Below are 15,935 nucleotides of genomic sequence, written 5' to 3'. Positions count from 1 at the left end.
CTTTTGAATTGAATCGTTAGCAAGCACAGCACGCTAGTTTAGTTTTATTTGAGGTAGTAGATGGTAAACTCACTGCTAGAGTAGCAGTACAGAATGTAACGTAATTCACTTGTAACACCAGGAAGAACGAGCACCTCCGATTGAATTAAGCACAGCATTGAGCTGTTCTTTAAGAGATGCTTAAATGTGCCGCCCCAAGATTCACTGCAGTGCATAATTAAGCGACTGCTGCTTAACGGCAGTCAAAAGACTCTTTGGTGAGTGTCAATTTCGTGTTTTAATTTTCGTTGCCATTGGTGGACTTCTCCCCGTCATCATGGATGGCTCGCTCGTCAGCAACCATTGCGCACCCTTCATTATGCTCCGTTGCCTTTGGTTGCCAAGTACTGTTCGGGTCAAGAGCTTGCGAGAGTTGTTCCGTTTTTTTTTGTGTGTGCCCTGGCTCATCCTCTATCAACCAGGTGAGTGAGTGTGTGTGTGTGTGCTACCAAGATGGTACCGCAAGCAAGTAAAACCAACCAGCTGCCTTTAGCGTGTTTCACAACAGCAACGACGAAGGCAAGGCACGCTGGCAGAAACGTAATTAAACTGCAGATCATTAAAATTAGTGCACAAGAAAATGAGACTGCACTAGTAGCCCCTTGCAGACGACACAACCGTTTGGCAAAGTTTTTCGGTCACTCCAGAACACTGGTGTGCGGGGAAGGCGATGGTGAGGTAGTTGGCACGGAGGCACGCGAAAAGGCAAACCGAGTCGCTCGGCGGCGAAGGGCAAGTTTTTCAAGATTTTCCATTAAGTATACATCCTGTTCTAGCACGAAACCGGGAGCGCTTCGGGAGCGTTTGCTAAGTGTGATGAACCTGGGAGAGGCCACGGGCTGTAGTGCTAGCAGGGAAAGCGTGAATTTCCAGTGCAATCGCTTCCTGCCGACCGAATCCAGGAAATGATTCGGTTCGCGCGTGTACAGGAACAAGTTTTATTATATCAGAAATTTTATTACTTTTCTGGTGCTAACTTTCTTACATTTTCTTCTTTTTCTTTCTTCCGTCTTTACTTTTCTCTTTCTCTGTCTCTGTCTCTGTCTCTGTCTCTCTCTCTCTCTCTCTCTCTCTCTCTCTCTCTTGGTCTCGCTTTCCTTTCTTTCATCGAAACGCAATGTCCGGAACCGTTGATTACTTGCAGTCCCCGGAGCGGATGGTGATACGTGATCAGCTCGGCATGGAGCGCACGACGGTGGCTGGACCGTACAGCGAAGGGGACAACATCAAGCTGCGCTGTGACGTGTACGGTGGGCGACCAACACCAACCGTGACCTGGTACCGGGACGGCGTGGCAATGGTGGCCGACACCAAGTACATGCCACTCGGGAAGCACCTTCGCAGCGAGATTGCGCTCGGGCCACTCACCCGCCAGGACCTGCACACCAAGCTCGTCTGCCGGGCGAGTAACCATGCCCGGGCGAATCCGGTGGAGCAGTCCGTCCAGATCGATATGAATTGTGAGTTTGTTGGCGTTTGGTGGGTTTAAGTGTTTGTCTTCACTAAATGATTTTTCCTATTCTGTTCAACTTGTTTGCTCAATTGCTTTCCGACCTCGTGTCCAGTTGCTCCACTAAACATAAGACTGATCGGCGCCCATCAGCCCTTGTCGGCCGGCCGAAGATATGACCTTCTGTGCCAAAGTGCTGGTTCACGGCCAGCAGCTTCCATCACCTGGTTTTTGGACGGTGTGCGGCTGGACAAAAGCAAAGAAACCGTAAGTAAACCGTGTAGACGCACACGTGGTCTAACACATATCTGTACCAGCACACTTGCGAGCTAACCCGCTTTGTTTCCGACACCCGCAACGGTGACATTTTGACCACGGTTCGCAACATTTCCCCGTGGCAGACGTCGGCCGACGGCAACCAAACCACAAGCACACTGTCCATCGTGCTGAACCGAACCGATGCGGGCAAATATTTGTCGTGCAAGGCGTACAACACGTACGTGCAGTCGGACGCCCTCGAGGATGGCTGGCAGCTGGACATTCAGTGTAAGTATGCACCTCAGCAAGGGGAACCGCAACCGTTTGGCGCTAACGCCGTTCGATATCACTTGCAGACGTTCCGGACGCGTCCGTCAGACTCGGCAGCTCCCTGGATCCGGACGCAATCCGGGAGGGTACCGACGTTTACTTCGACTGCATCGTCAAGGCTCACCCGGCCGTCTACAAGGTCGAATGGAAGCACAATGTAAGTGTCCAGTTTTCACAGGCGGCAGGTTTTTTGTTGTTGTGCGGTGCATTTCATGTTGAATTATTTTTGCTGCCCTTCTTCTCTCGGCCAATTTACCAACAACGGAAATGCAGAACAAAACGCTAACACGCAACATATCGCAGGGTGTCATCGTTAGCAAGCATTCGCTTGTTCTGCAGGGCGTCTCTCGAACCACGGCCGGCAACTACACCTGCGTCGGCTTCAACGCCGAGGGCGAAGGCAGCAGTCCCACGTTCGAGCTCAATGTGATGTGTAAGTGAATAATTGAATTTTTCATTTTCCACCCGGTTGACGAGAGAAAGTGTGGGACCAGCGGGCCAGTCCCACTGGGTACAAGGGACCCAAAACAAAGGGGTATGCGGGGATGAGTTTTGCCATGCTGTCACGTTTCGTTTCTTGCGCTCGCTTTGCAGATGCACCGACCTGTGCACCCAACCAGCCGCGGGTGTACGGTGTGGCCAAGCAGGAGAATGCCGAGATACGCTGCGTCGTCGACGCTAATCCACCGGATGTGGAGTTCAAGTGGACGTTTAATAATTCAGCCGAAAGCATCGACGTACAGGCGAGCCACATTTCAAGACTAGGTAATGTATGCCAAATTGAGAGCGGAGATTTGATTTGTACCTAGAATCCTTTTGCCTAGTCCTCTTTGTTGAACTCCTCCCCGAGATCAGCGGGCAGGTTGTAATTGTGCAAAGCGATAAAGTACCAGAAAGTGCCCTGATATCAGCGGAGCAACGGGTTCAGCGTTCGTGTTCAACTCGTTCTCCGGTTTTCGGGTTCATTTTAATTCCAGTTGGCTGCATAACTTTCACTAACTCGCTTGTTTCTTTCTTTGTTGTGTTTTTTGGATGTTTTTTTTTTGTTCTGACAATATCTTCTCTGCCTTTGCGTTTGTCGTGCTGGCAAATAAATGATGAACCCCCGGGGCCACCTGCCACCGTTGCAACACACACTCTCGCAGGCACATCATCGATCGTATCGTACACGCCAATGACCGAGCTGGACTACGGTACGCTACTCTGCTCGGCGACCAACAAGATCGGCAAGCAACGACAGCCGTGCGTTTTCCACATCATTGCTGCAGGTGAGTTTTCCAACCGAATCGTTACCGAGAACGAGACGATGAACTCCGCATCGGATCTGGGATGGAGATTACTCTAGGTTGGATGTCGTACGAGTTTTTTTTTCTCCTTTGCTCCAATAACTCTCACTCGTTTGCTCGATTCCAAGCGTTTTTGTGCAAGCGGTCTGTTCGGTGCAAGTTTGATGAGATTTTTTCACCCGGCTGAAAGATTTGTTTCAAGCTGGACATGTTTTCAATTCGCTGAACGGATACTTTGGGTCTGGCAGCTTATTGTTCTTCTTTTAGTCGAATATGAATGTTTGTGATGGCTTAATAATAGATTCTGGAATTACGGCACCATTCAGCAACAACTCTTAGATTCAACTTGTGCATTCATTCGATTTTGTAAATTAAATTAGTTTCAACAAGTTCGCTAAGGGTTGATTTGCTGCTAACATGCTGCTGGAACATTCTTATCAACTTTCCTGTGTGGGGCAAACTGATATCGGTACGCCTAGACTGATACCGTAAGCGAGCACATTTCTGTACTGTTCTTCCTTAATCAGGAATTTATAATGAAATCTCATAACCTCATCGACCTTCCGTCATGCTTCAATCGATTGGGTGAGTTTTCAGAGCAGCTCACGGAAGCATATTTACAGCATCGTCCTCTTCTTCAACCCGTGGGTGGAAGATAATCCAATCGCACTCGCTGCAGGGAAGTAAATTTTTAAATCAACCGATTGCCTCCCAAACACCCCAAACCAAACACCCTTGAACGAAACTATGTACGAGCTTGGAATATCAGGAAAAGACTGGTTGTTTTATACGCCCAGATCAAAACCCAAACCCGATGCACAGCTTTTCCAGTCATGGAGAAAAGGAGAGAAAAAAAAAACAAAACATATTTCCACAGATCCAGTCCTGTGAAAGGCAAGCATCCATTAGCTTGTTTTAGTATTACTTGTTTAGCAGTGTTTCCTATGTGACTAGCCCATACCATCCAAACGAAATAGTGGATGAGTAAGGTTCTATATTAAATCCATGGAAATGCTTCGTCTAATCAAGAGGAATAGCAAAATGAGTTGTTTTAAGCTGATTCGGGGTTGAACGGGGAGTTTATTATTTTCAAATCTGTTTTCTAGGTTTATTGGATTTTGCTCGTTTATACAAGCTGGCCACGATGGTTTAGATATTGTTGGAATATTTCTATCTATTTCTTAGCATTAGTCAACCATCAACTGTTATCGTTCCGCCGCAGCTTATACACTACACAACGAACGTGTGTTCGTTTACCGGATCAGTGCTAAAACATTTCCGTGCAAAAACAACACGATTGATTAGCATATTTATTGCGAACCGGTCTGCACACTATCTACTGATAGCATTAATCAGCTGTTAGAAAATCTAATGATGCACATCAAAGAGCGAGCAACGAGAAACGGAATGCAAAATTTAATTATACTAACAAAAAAGGCGAACGGAGCCAGAGATTCAAACCAGCGAACCTCAGTGAAACGCTTCGATCAAATTGAGCATTTGGGCGGTAACCGGTACACCGGTGATATTAGTGTGCTTGTGTCGGTGCCGGCGTTCGCTGAAGCCTTCCTGGAGGGATTTCATTAAGAATATTCTCCGAATAAATTTCTTTCACCGCCATCGTTGGGTTCGTTCGGTGCACCGAACAGCAAAACGGCACAAAGAAAATCAATTTTACTTATCACTCCGTTCGACAGAGCAGCGCAAATCATGCTTGATTGGGTGCCTCCGTCTTTCGTTAATGAATGAATATTTGGTTCTATTTTTCGGGGCTCTTTGATTGTTGAACTAAATTGAAAAAGTACCGTGTCAGGTTATTTGTTTTAATTCAACGGTAAGCGGTCAAATGGTAAAGGGAGTAATTATTTGATAAATGTTCCTGAGGCAAACCGATGACTACTAGCAGTGGGATGTTCGAATGGCGAAATGGTGAAAGGTAAGCCATTCAACAACCTCTCCGGTAAAGCCTTCCGTTCAGTTGTTCCAAAACACATTCGGAAGCGCAGTGAAAATTAACGAGCATAATCCAGGCTCATCTTTTGTCAAGCAAATTGTTTTGCTACACTTGGCTCCAGCCATTGTGAGGTGAGTGGTGCGCTGTAAAGGTTTATTATTTCATTGGTCCCGTTTATAACTGCAAAGATCCCTGGGCGGATGTCGAGGAAATGAGGCTAGTGCCCCATGGGTGCTAGCCAAAGAAGAGATTAAATATTAAATAATACGCTTAAATAACAAAAGGATATGGAGGACGGCAACGCTCCAAGCACACCTCTTTGCGCTGGATCAACAAAAAATAAATCTTTCTTCTTACATCCTGTCCCTGAATTTGGCTCCAGAATGTTTTATTGCACCGAAAACCATGGACCCAAGCGGACCACAGTAAAAGGTTTGCAATTGTGTGTTTATGTGCGGCAGGACATGCGTTCGTGGAAAGAAGGTTTCCGTACCACACCGATCCCTGGGAAGGATAGTTACACACCCACTTGAAGGACGATATGAACGTGTACCCAGCAGTTGAAAGATGGAAATGATGTTTTCTGGTTTAAAATTAAAATATCCCTTCACGGCACCACAAACGCACAGACGGCTTGGGGGGACGCCGTAAAGGCGCTTACGGCTCTGTATTTTCAACCACCTGGTCAGATGCTGGTAGATCCAAAGCGTCGGTTTCTCTGTTCCTCTATTACCAGGTTGAAGCCGTAGTAGCCACATGGCTGATGGCTGATGAGTGGAAGAGCTTCGAACATCATCGTCGTGTCCGGTGCGGTGAACCCAAACGTTGGCCAACGATGGTGTCCAAAGGGTAACAAGGTAGCACGGATAGGGCAGCATTGCTTGCAACGGGCGGCTTTTGTGTTTTGTGTCGGTTGCGTACCATGAGAAACAAAAGAATCATCGACCTGTGAAGGAGAGGCAGCAAAAAAGGGATACACCTGTCTGCATTTTGTGGCTGTGCGAAACGCCGCCCTGCTGAAGGAAGAGGATCGCAACATGGCTCATTCTTCTATAATGCTCCTGTGGCTTTGCTCGAAGACAATAGCACAAAAAGTGGGTAAAAGTGTTGTGCGAAAGGTCGCCTTTAAAATTTTCCGGCATTTGTGGGAACATAAAAGAATGGGGGATGATACACAGCCAGCAAGGTAATGGAATGAACGTACAGCGAATGAAGATAGTATGTAGATGTTTGAGCTGGGAATTAGTACCTTGTTGTGTAATTTTGTTGTTGTTGTTGATTATTCTCTTTCGTTTGGGATACGATGATATGCTGAGGTGTATGCAGTTAATCTTGTAGAAAAAAGTAGAATGCAATTTAAAACGAATTCATAGTTCCGAATAGTATAACTAAATTATATATTTCTGACAAACTAATTAGAAGACAAATCATCAACTAGTAATGGAAGGACCTTGAAATCAATTATTGAAACCCTTATTTGTATTGTTAAAAGAAACAAACTGCCTGAAAAGGAAAGCTTTGGAGTGAATGAAAATGCAAATACCTATCGAAAATGGATTGGTTTTGCTTCGTTTGAAATTAAATTTCGTTTCGTTTCAAGCATGTAATGGTTCTATGACAAAGAATAAAAATGCTAAAATACAAAAAAAATAATACAACAATAAATGTTCTGATGAAATAGTTAAATCTTGACTAAGATTTCATATTTATTTGATTTAATATATTTGAAATATCGTATTCGTATCGTATCGCATTTCATATTTCATGTATTCTTTACAATTTTGATGTTACATGCAGTAACAAAAAAATTGAAATCAGTGGATCAGAACTAAAATTCGAGTATAAACATGGACATAAACTTATCAATATCACAAAATACCTCACAAACTAAACAAAATAAGTCCAAACCATTCCTCCAATCCAACATCAGTTTGGCAAGCAGTGAATTTATTTTTTTTACAAGACAATCATCAACCCATTTACGAATGTAACTGCTTGCGTACAGAATGCCGAGCATAAATGTGCTATCAACATGAAGAATTCTCCATTGCTCTATTTGCCAGCTCAGAACGTTGAGTTAATGATGGTGCACCTTGCGGTCATCATACCGTTGTGATTAGCTGGGCAAAGTACCGCATTTAAATGGATCGGGCAAAGTAGTCTGACACACTGTAAACCTTACGTCCTGAGTGTACCGCTAGCACCAACAACGGGAGCTTCGGGACAAACAAACATTTAAGCAAACCACCAAATTTCACGTTGCTGCTCTGGCTGCTGAGCTTCAGCTTAATTCAACAATGTGAAGCAAAGGAACACCAATCTTGGCAAACTGCGAATATACAGAGGCGGCAGTAGCAGCAGCAGCAGCAGCAGCATCGTCAGCACTATTATGTTTTTGTGGTGACTTTGGCAAATTTTCAAAGAGACCGGTTCATTTCGAGGTTTGTTTGTGGTCTTTTAGAAAGGTGCAGAGAAGCAAAACGACTGCGAACGGTATAGAAAGAAAAATAGTAAGCAAGGAAGATCTGAAAGGTTTAAAGGAGTAAATGGGAATGCCGAGAGTGCACCGATCTTGCATTCCTTTTCCATCCCAGTATGTGCTGCTGGGGGAGCGGCTCCTTTTGCCGCTGAAGTTTTTTGAAGTTTTATGTTAGTTTGTTTGTGTTGGAAGTTGTTGTTTGGCACCAGCACGTTGGGGGACCACTCGTACTAGCAAAGGACCGCTTTCCGTAGCTTGGCTTCATCTGGAGCATCCCTTGCCTGTCGTAATGCCAGTACAACTTTCCCGCACCGGCATTCGTGGAAAACATTTTGGCAGGGGGTAGGTAACCAGTGCGGGGTCACACAATTCCCCAACACGGCAAGTAAGTGTCGAGTACCATTGGCAGCTATTTAGGAATCACTTTTCATCAGCATCGACCGCTTGTGGCGAATGCTGCAGCTGCATTTGTGTGGCAGCAGGGAGCATGGCGGCTCGGCGTTTGAGGTGTTTGAGAGTTAATCTTATTTTTGCTTCTTCTACGAAACGAAAATACAAAAGTGCACGGACGATGGATCGGCACCGTAAACTCTTCGCGCACCACGCCGCACATTTACTGTCACATTCGTCTTGATGCAGGTTTGGCGGTGGAGCTAACAAACAACCAATTACTGTTTCTTCTCGGGCAGAAAAGGAAAGAAATGCTTTCCCAACGTAACAGATGATGGTGCAGCAGGATGTTTTCCTTTCTTCATTTTTACAGCACTGCTGTGCTGCTGATTCTATTACGCTCACAAAGAAAAATCATTTCATCACCTGGCTGGTTTATCGAACGCTGATCGTCAGCTGTGCAGCAGTAGCATCAACGAAGGAACGAACGTCTAATTGGAAGTGCACTTTTTATGAGCACTAGCTCGGATGGATGTATGGGCGTCCATTTTTATTCTACTGGCTGAGCTTCCCACGTGCACTGGACAAGCAATACGTTCCAATTTAGCACGTGGAGCGCACCCGTTCGCCATGAGTCGTAAGGCCATTGAAGTTCGGAATTGGGCTTCTATGGTTGATGCACCACAGCGCTCGGATGATACCTTCCATTGCAACGGGCGCTTTTCTCCACTCTCATTCTCTTTCTCTCTCTCTCTCTCTCTGTAGGTCGCCCAGATCAAGTGCACAACTGTACTGTAGCGAACGTGTCCATGACGTCGCTCGCCGTGCGCTGCTACGAAGGGTTCAACGGTGGGTTAGCTCAATCCTTCTTTCTCGAGCTACGCGACAGCCATTCGCAGGAGATGCGCTTCAACAATACATCACCCGTACCTCGGTTTACCGTGCCGAACCTGCATCCAAGCGCCGTTTACCAGCTGGCCGTGTACGCCTTCAACTCCAAGGGTCGATCGGAACCGTACGTCATGAGTGCCGCCACCCAGCGACTGCCCGAGAAGCAAATGAAGGACTCTGAAAAGGGTAAGTTTCAATGCCGAGCCCATCCCAGTACCCCAACATGGAGCGTCACATCTTGCAGGATCACTTATCACCCCTCTCTCCGCGTTTGGTTCGTTTTGATTGCAGTGGAGCGGCCACGATCTCCACTCCCCCTTACGCCAACCCTGTCTATTGCGATCGGGCTGGCTGCGGCTGTGCTTATTGGCAGCTGTGCCATTGTTTTGGCGCTCAAGTTTCCGTGCGGCGCGAGTGGCCGGCGGAACAAGGAAACGGCTCAGGGAACCACCGTACGGACGTCGTCACCCGGACCGAGCGACAAGAGCGTCGCCAGCAAGGAGTACGATGGCAACGAGAGCGACGAGAAGAACCCGGACGTTATTCCGGACACTATCGATTCGGACGATCAGGTAAGGAAGAGCTCGGGAAGGATGTAATTATTTGTGCCATGTGTGCGATGCATAATTTGGTAGCTCTCGCAAAGTCACAACAACACTAGAGCATCCAGTGTCTCCATTAGAGGCTACTCTATGTACCTGAAATACTTTATTGCTTTACTGATGTAACAATTATCTTCGATGAAGAATAGTTAAACCCGTTGGGGTAATTCCACTATGAATATGCACTCAAATTAATGCACATAATTCTAATGTCCCTGCGTCCAACTTATCCAACTTATCTTCTCTTAGATGGAGTACATTAAGCGAAGGCAACACATATCGACCATTGACACAAACAGCCCGAGCAGGTTGCTGCTGACGACAACTGCCCCGAACCAAACCTTCATCGGTTCGTCGATGGCGGCCGCCCTGCATGCAAACCACTCCTCCACCCTTGGCTACTGCACGCTCCGCAACGGCACCCCGCAGGCCTCGAACTCCATCACGAACGTGTCGATGTGCCACATGCCCTCGACCTTTACGACGGCATCACACACCACCTGCACCCTGCCCCGGCATCCGGTGACGGCTGGCACTGGTCCAGTAGGCCCGGGCCCGCTCACCCCGAACGCACATCACTGGCCGTCGTACGGTGGAACGATTGCTGGCGTCCGCAACATTACCGCCATCTCCGTCACCAGCAACCAGGGATCGCCGGCACCTCCCCCACCATCGGCCATCGCGATGCAGCACCTCGGCCCGACGGCCCGGACGCGAGTGTGCATCGGTCTGCCCGAGGACGAAGTGTCCGCCGATACGCCCCTCATGATGAAACGCGAAAGCACCGTATGACTATAGGAGTCTCACAGGGTCGGTGATACGGCCCTGTGAGAGTGCGCCGCGGTGTCTCCGTTCCTCACGCGAAGGGGTAGTAAGTTCGGGAAGGTGTAGCTTCCAGCATTTCGACCGTGATGGCACCGGCAGAGTCAATCTAACTGTGCGGTCCAGCGGCTTTGCTTCCAATGGAAGCCATCACTACCGCACTGGACTGGACGGGTGCTGAAGAAGAGAGCGGGAGAAAGACCAAACGTCAGCTGCCGCCAGAATCCCAGCTGCAATGGCACACCGACACAGCTGTTGAGCTTTTGTTCGTTTGGCGTTCATTAAAACCGTTGTATCATTTTGTGATATGAATACGCTGTGAATAGTAGTCGTGTCCTTGCTGTGAGCAGATCAATGAGGGGGTAAGTATAGTGGCGTTGAGATTGTTGGTCCCGGGCGGTGCAGCAGACCAAAAGTCACAAAAAAAGTAACAATCCAGCACAGGTAAGGGAAGCATAGTCACAGTTCCATCTGCACCTGCAATAGGGAGTGAGAAAGAGAGACACAAATGGCCAAAGGGAAACAGAAAAAAAACATTAGTGAGCTTTTTTCCAATGCAACTGAGTGCAATCGACCTACGATTTGGTTCTGTAAATAGATGTAAATAGTCAAACTCAAGCTCAAGTCACTATAGGAAGAGAAATATGTCACATTACGCATCTCCTCACCTGCAGCAGATTCATCTCAATAGTGAAAAATTATTAAATCGTTTTTTGAGCAAATCACAGGATGCAACTAGAGGTGATCTGTACCAACGTAAGCGAAAGATGATCATAAAAGCAAGCAACTTTGAACTAACTTTAGACACATACATCACAAAACGAAATTAAACAGTACACAAAAGGAAACCCCTGTATGCTATTAAGCAAATTAGACCCAACTCAACACACTAGCTAGCGAATAATAAAGCCCCAAACTCAGTCAAATCTAACTCGAGCGACCCGTTCCCGAGAGCTGCCAGGCAAGGGAATCGATTATCAACGTGAAGGGACACTACCTAGTAGGATGGGACACAGGCATGAAGCTACGATGTGAGCGCATTGCACCGAACCACACACCTCCGATTGTGCCACCCATGCGAGTGGTTATCTATTTTTTTTCTCCAGCGATCTTACCATGTTCGATAAATTGGATAAGCACGTCTCTAGGTGGCTCGTCCTATGGGGGAAATGCTTGCCCGAATCGGTACACGTTGCTGCTGGCGGTGTGCTGCTTACCGACGAGCACCTTGCTTATCACAGTGGCTATATCTTGATAACAACGGGAAATGGGAGGAACGAAAGACGCTTCGGTAGTCTTTCCGTTGCATAACGACGACGACACACCAGTACACATTGCATACCGGTGCGCCAGAACGACGGAGTGATTGATGACGTTAAAAATGGCATTTTTTGCTGCTGTTGTTGTTGTTATTGCTATATATCTCCCTTGTACTATTGGAAAAGACTTCGAGGTAAGGCCAATGTCGGAAGCCACTATCTTGCGGGTGTAATATGAAGCTCGTTTTAGCTCGAACTTCCCAGCCCGTTACAGCTGTCAACACAATCGATGATGGATGTTTTCTTCTTTTTTTTTGCTTCTTCCACCGTTTTACCGAGCTGGGCTGGATGGGGAAATTGGATTTTCACATACGAAATACAGTATTGATGGTATAATTTTTTGTCCTTTATTCGCTTTCAACGCTTGTATCTTTTATGCAATGGTATTTTATTTTATTTGCTTTTCAAAGTATTACATTATAAGGAAAAACTCAAAAGTCAAAATATTTGCTCATTTGGTTTGCATAACAGTACGAAACTTTATAAACGTCAATCGGTATGTCTGAATTCTTAAAAAAATTATAAAACTCATCAAACGCATTTCAATCATTACCAATAACAGCGAACACGAAGCAAGCACCCGTTCAGTAAGACGATGTTTTATACTGACCGAATAATTGACGTATTGAAATTCATTTTCCTATATTGTTCTACAACACTAATTTTTCCTCATTCGAGTAATCTTCTTGGCCACTCAAGGATGCTCCAAACATAGTATAATTATTTTTTAAATTGAAATAGCTAGATATTGCTACAAACCAGTGATCGCCATGTACAGCAATAGCACGTCACAGTAATATATACCACGATCAAATGCAGGCACACATCTCACAATTAGCTCATCTGCCTTCGGCGTTCGCAGTAGGTCCTGGGAGGGAAGCGTACGAGTTTGATTTGGTTTAAAATTGAATGTCACAAGACTGTAAATATGTAAAATTACCTGCAAACACAACCAACCAAACCAGATACAGCAAAAAAAAAAAATCACAAGTTAGTCGAATGATCAAAATCAAAGGAAAAATCGCCTCCGCACATTGCGAGCACAGTGAGGAAAAACAAACAAATCAAAAGTTAGATTCTTTATCTAGATATTAATATCAATACGCGAGGTCTAAAGGGCTGGGCATAAAATGACAGGACACTGGATCTGTGGACTCACTTCACACGGTGGAAATGGGGAGTGTATGGAGAACTGAGCAAAATGTCCTACTATAAGTATTATCGATCGATTAGTTACAAAATGGAAACAAAACACTGCAGCATGTTAAGGTTGATAAGCGGTGTTGAAATCCGGTCGAGTCGTTTTGAGAATGTTTGAAAATATGAAAACTTAAAACGAATCTTGAGCTCAGCACTCGCAGCTGTACGGTGCGAAGGTGCAAGGGAAATTATGATTATGAATTGCAGTTGTAAATAAAATAGATAAATTTATAAAACATGAATTCGTGGTCACTTTCTGTATTTATCCAGTGTTAAAATTTGATGACATTTTTTTTCTTGTTTTAATTAAAAAATTACTACGCAACACTGGAAACGTCATTCAAGCGTTCAAATTTGCGATAATGTCCAGCATCGCAAACAATGCATTTGCGGAAAGAACTCCAAAACTATAGATGTTGTTCGGTGAAACAACATTAAAACAATCCACTTATTATCTACCAGAGTAAATGTGAAATGGAAAAGCAAAATAATATATCCGGTCCGCCAGTAAACCGTTAAAGCCTTAAATTAAATAAATTAATTTCAATAAATGGATAAAATCACACGTTGTGCGCTGCTCGCAATATCGAGCTATATCGACGTATGTGCGCACGTGTATATGGGAACTTTTCTCGTTCGACCCAAAATGATTTATTTATGTTGAGTGTTTCTTCACTGCGGTGAAATAAAGCGGCGGCAACGTGGGTTGCACGGAAATGGTGAGCGTAAACAGGAAAACGGAAATGCAAGCACCCCGAACACCCCGACGCAAACAATGTCACGATGAATGGCAATTCCAAAGGTGAGCCGTATTAGCATGTGTATGTGTGAGATGGTGGGAAATGAAAATTAACAAAAAAATGCTCTCAATTGAAAAAAGCTGAACAAAACTGAGCTAACGAGTGTGACCCAAAACCCTCAAATGAGACAAATTGAGTACGTCGAACAATAGGTAAAGCATTCGGCTCAATTCACCGAACAAAGAAAACAACAACAACCGGCGTAAGCCGCATCTATGTGAAAATTGATCAAAGGCTCGATGGGTGAGTATAATTGTTATTGATTGAGGTGCGAGAAGAACAATATGTCTAAATTTATGTCGCTATCATGAAGTGAAATGATTGCTAGATTTGTTTTGTTAGTTTTTCACGAAACTCTTTTTATGTACCACGATGTCATATTTTAGTGAACCGTACAAAATATATAACATACATAATAACAAAAGTTAAATATGTCAAAAAAACCTTATCCAATTTTCTCCCCGTCGCCAGTTGTAAATCGTTTCTTAAATGATAGCTCCTTTTATTAAAAACACATTAACATGAAAAACACTCTAAAAGTTCTTTTTATATGAATGAATTCAACTATGGTTTGGTGATAAAAAATGAAGCCAAATTTTATATTCATATCAGCGCAATTGATGGTCTGTTCTGTGATCGGAAACATGTTGCTTTTCATTCACTTTTCCTTCCTGTACAATTACACCACGAATGAAATAATACCACGCCTCATCACTGAACGCATATTTGCACACAAAAAAACAGTTGGATCATTGATTTTCTGTTTTTGTTGTAAAGCTGTGCGTTACCTTTTGTCTGATACTTTTAACCCCTTTCTGCACGGCACAGCGAACAGAAACTTTGAACGTTAATGACATATTAATTCAAAAGGCACACGCGACCCATCCAAGGCCGAAATGAAAACAGCCCCAATGAAAAATGAAACGTGTAAAATCGAATTTCATTTAATTAGTCGTATTTACGAAAAACACTTTGCCAAAAAGGTGGGTTTCAGAAGATTGTTAAAAAGGGGTTCTTTGTGTGGGGTTGCAGAATGAAGCAAAACGCCGTTGCTCGGTAGCAAACAAAAAGATTGAATTTCTTTTACAAAAGCACTACGCTTGCAAAAGAAAAAAAAACAGCGTAATGTCGGTAAAATATTGCCCAAGTTTCAACTTTTCAATTTAAATTGATTTTTTTGTTTCATTAGAAAACTATTTATCCTGAAATTCCAGGTTTAATCAAGATAAATAGATACTCACAATGGCATAATGGGTGTTTTGGAATTTATTTGACATACATTTTAAAATTTATAGAAAGGTAACGTGACTAATGCAAAACTAAAGTTAGCAATTGCAAAAGCTTCAATCCTATAAAGAATTACAAAAAACTTCTCATTTTCAATCGTTCTACTATAGAGCGTTACTTTTTCACTCTGTAGTGAAACAGGCATTGACAGTGAGGTGTTGCAAGTTTGATATAGCTAGAGTAATTTTTTGTATCTTTGGTCGTGTTAATAAGCTATGAAATCCGTGCGTTGGGTGTTTAATGAAAACATTTAGCCTCAATCGTACATTTTCAACAAATATGTGAAGGAAGCAAGTTGTAATTTAACTGTTTAAAAACTTAAAACTATCGCTTTCTAAAAGATTTTGAAAAATGGTGTTTTAAATTGCATAAATGTTCCACATTTCAGCATCAAAATTTCACATTATTGTCATGTTTTTGTCAAACTTATCTACATTTCGCCCTAACGGAGAGCAATATCATCACCACAAAAGACTTCTAACACAAGCCCGGACATAATACTCCACATTTTGTGCAATACAATTTAGGAGTAAAATTAAAATGCTGGTCACAAATAAAACGACGCCTATCGTCTCTTTGTCTTCGCGAATGAACTTTTCACCCTGATTGTGAGCCTTTTTTCATCGAACTTTTCACCTTCATTATAGCGACCTTTTCCTTTTGCAACAGATTGTGATTTCGTTCCGTTTCCGGTTTGCGTTGTGCTGCCGGTATTGGTGTTGGTTGCGCATCACCTGCTATCACTGTTACATGATGGTTATCGTTGAACATATTCTTCTCCTTTTCACATAGAAAACAACAGCAACAGCAAAAATGATCCCAGACATA

The 15,935-nt window shown here is 44.2% G+C and overlaps 1 protein-coding gene across 2 annotated transcripts in view; it reads left to right on the top strand.

Moving 5' to 3' along the window:
- The window catches only part of LOC120893959 (neural cell adhesion molecule 1), a 120,257-nt gene extending 106,995 nt beyond the window's left edge, over nucleotides 1-13,262 (top strand). For both annotated transcript variants that reach the window (XM_040296219.1, XM_040296218.1), the window contains 10 exons: nucleotides 1,184-1,499; nucleotides 1,605-1,756; nucleotides 1,891-2,035; nucleotides 2,104-2,234; nucleotides 2,351-2,510; nucleotides 2,672-2,842; nucleotides 3,223-3,345; nucleotides 8,952-9,263; nucleotides 9,369-9,649; nucleotides 9,929-13,262. In XM_040296219.1, coding sequence (XP_040152153.1) covers nucleotides 1,184-1,499; nucleotides 1,605-1,756; nucleotides 1,891-2,035; nucleotides 2,104-2,234; nucleotides 2,351-2,510; nucleotides 2,672-2,842; nucleotides 3,223-3,345; nucleotides 8,952-9,263; nucleotides 9,369-9,649; nucleotides 9,929-10,471 — 2,334 coding nt within the window. In that variant the 3' untranslated portion in view covers nucleotides 10,472-13,262. The remainder of the gene's footprint in view (nucleotides 1-1,183; nucleotides 1,500-1,604; nucleotides 1,757-1,890; nucleotides 2,036-2,103; nucleotides 2,235-2,350; nucleotides 2,511-2,671; nucleotides 2,843-3,222; nucleotides 3,346-8,951; nucleotides 9,264-9,368; nucleotides 9,650-9,928) is intronic.
- Nucleotides 13,263-15,935: the final 2,673 nt, after the last annotated feature.

This window comes from Anopheles arabiensis, chromosome 2 (assembly GCF_016920715.1).
Source record: "Anopheles arabiensis isolate DONGOLA chromosome 2, AaraD3, whole genome shotgun sequence".
NCBI classification, from domain to species: domain Eukaryota; kingdom Metazoa; phylum Arthropoda; class Insecta; order Diptera; family Culicidae; genus Anopheles; species Anopheles arabiensis.
Note: the sequence above shows the minus strand (reverse complement) of the source record. Positions and strands in the feature narration are given on the sequence as shown.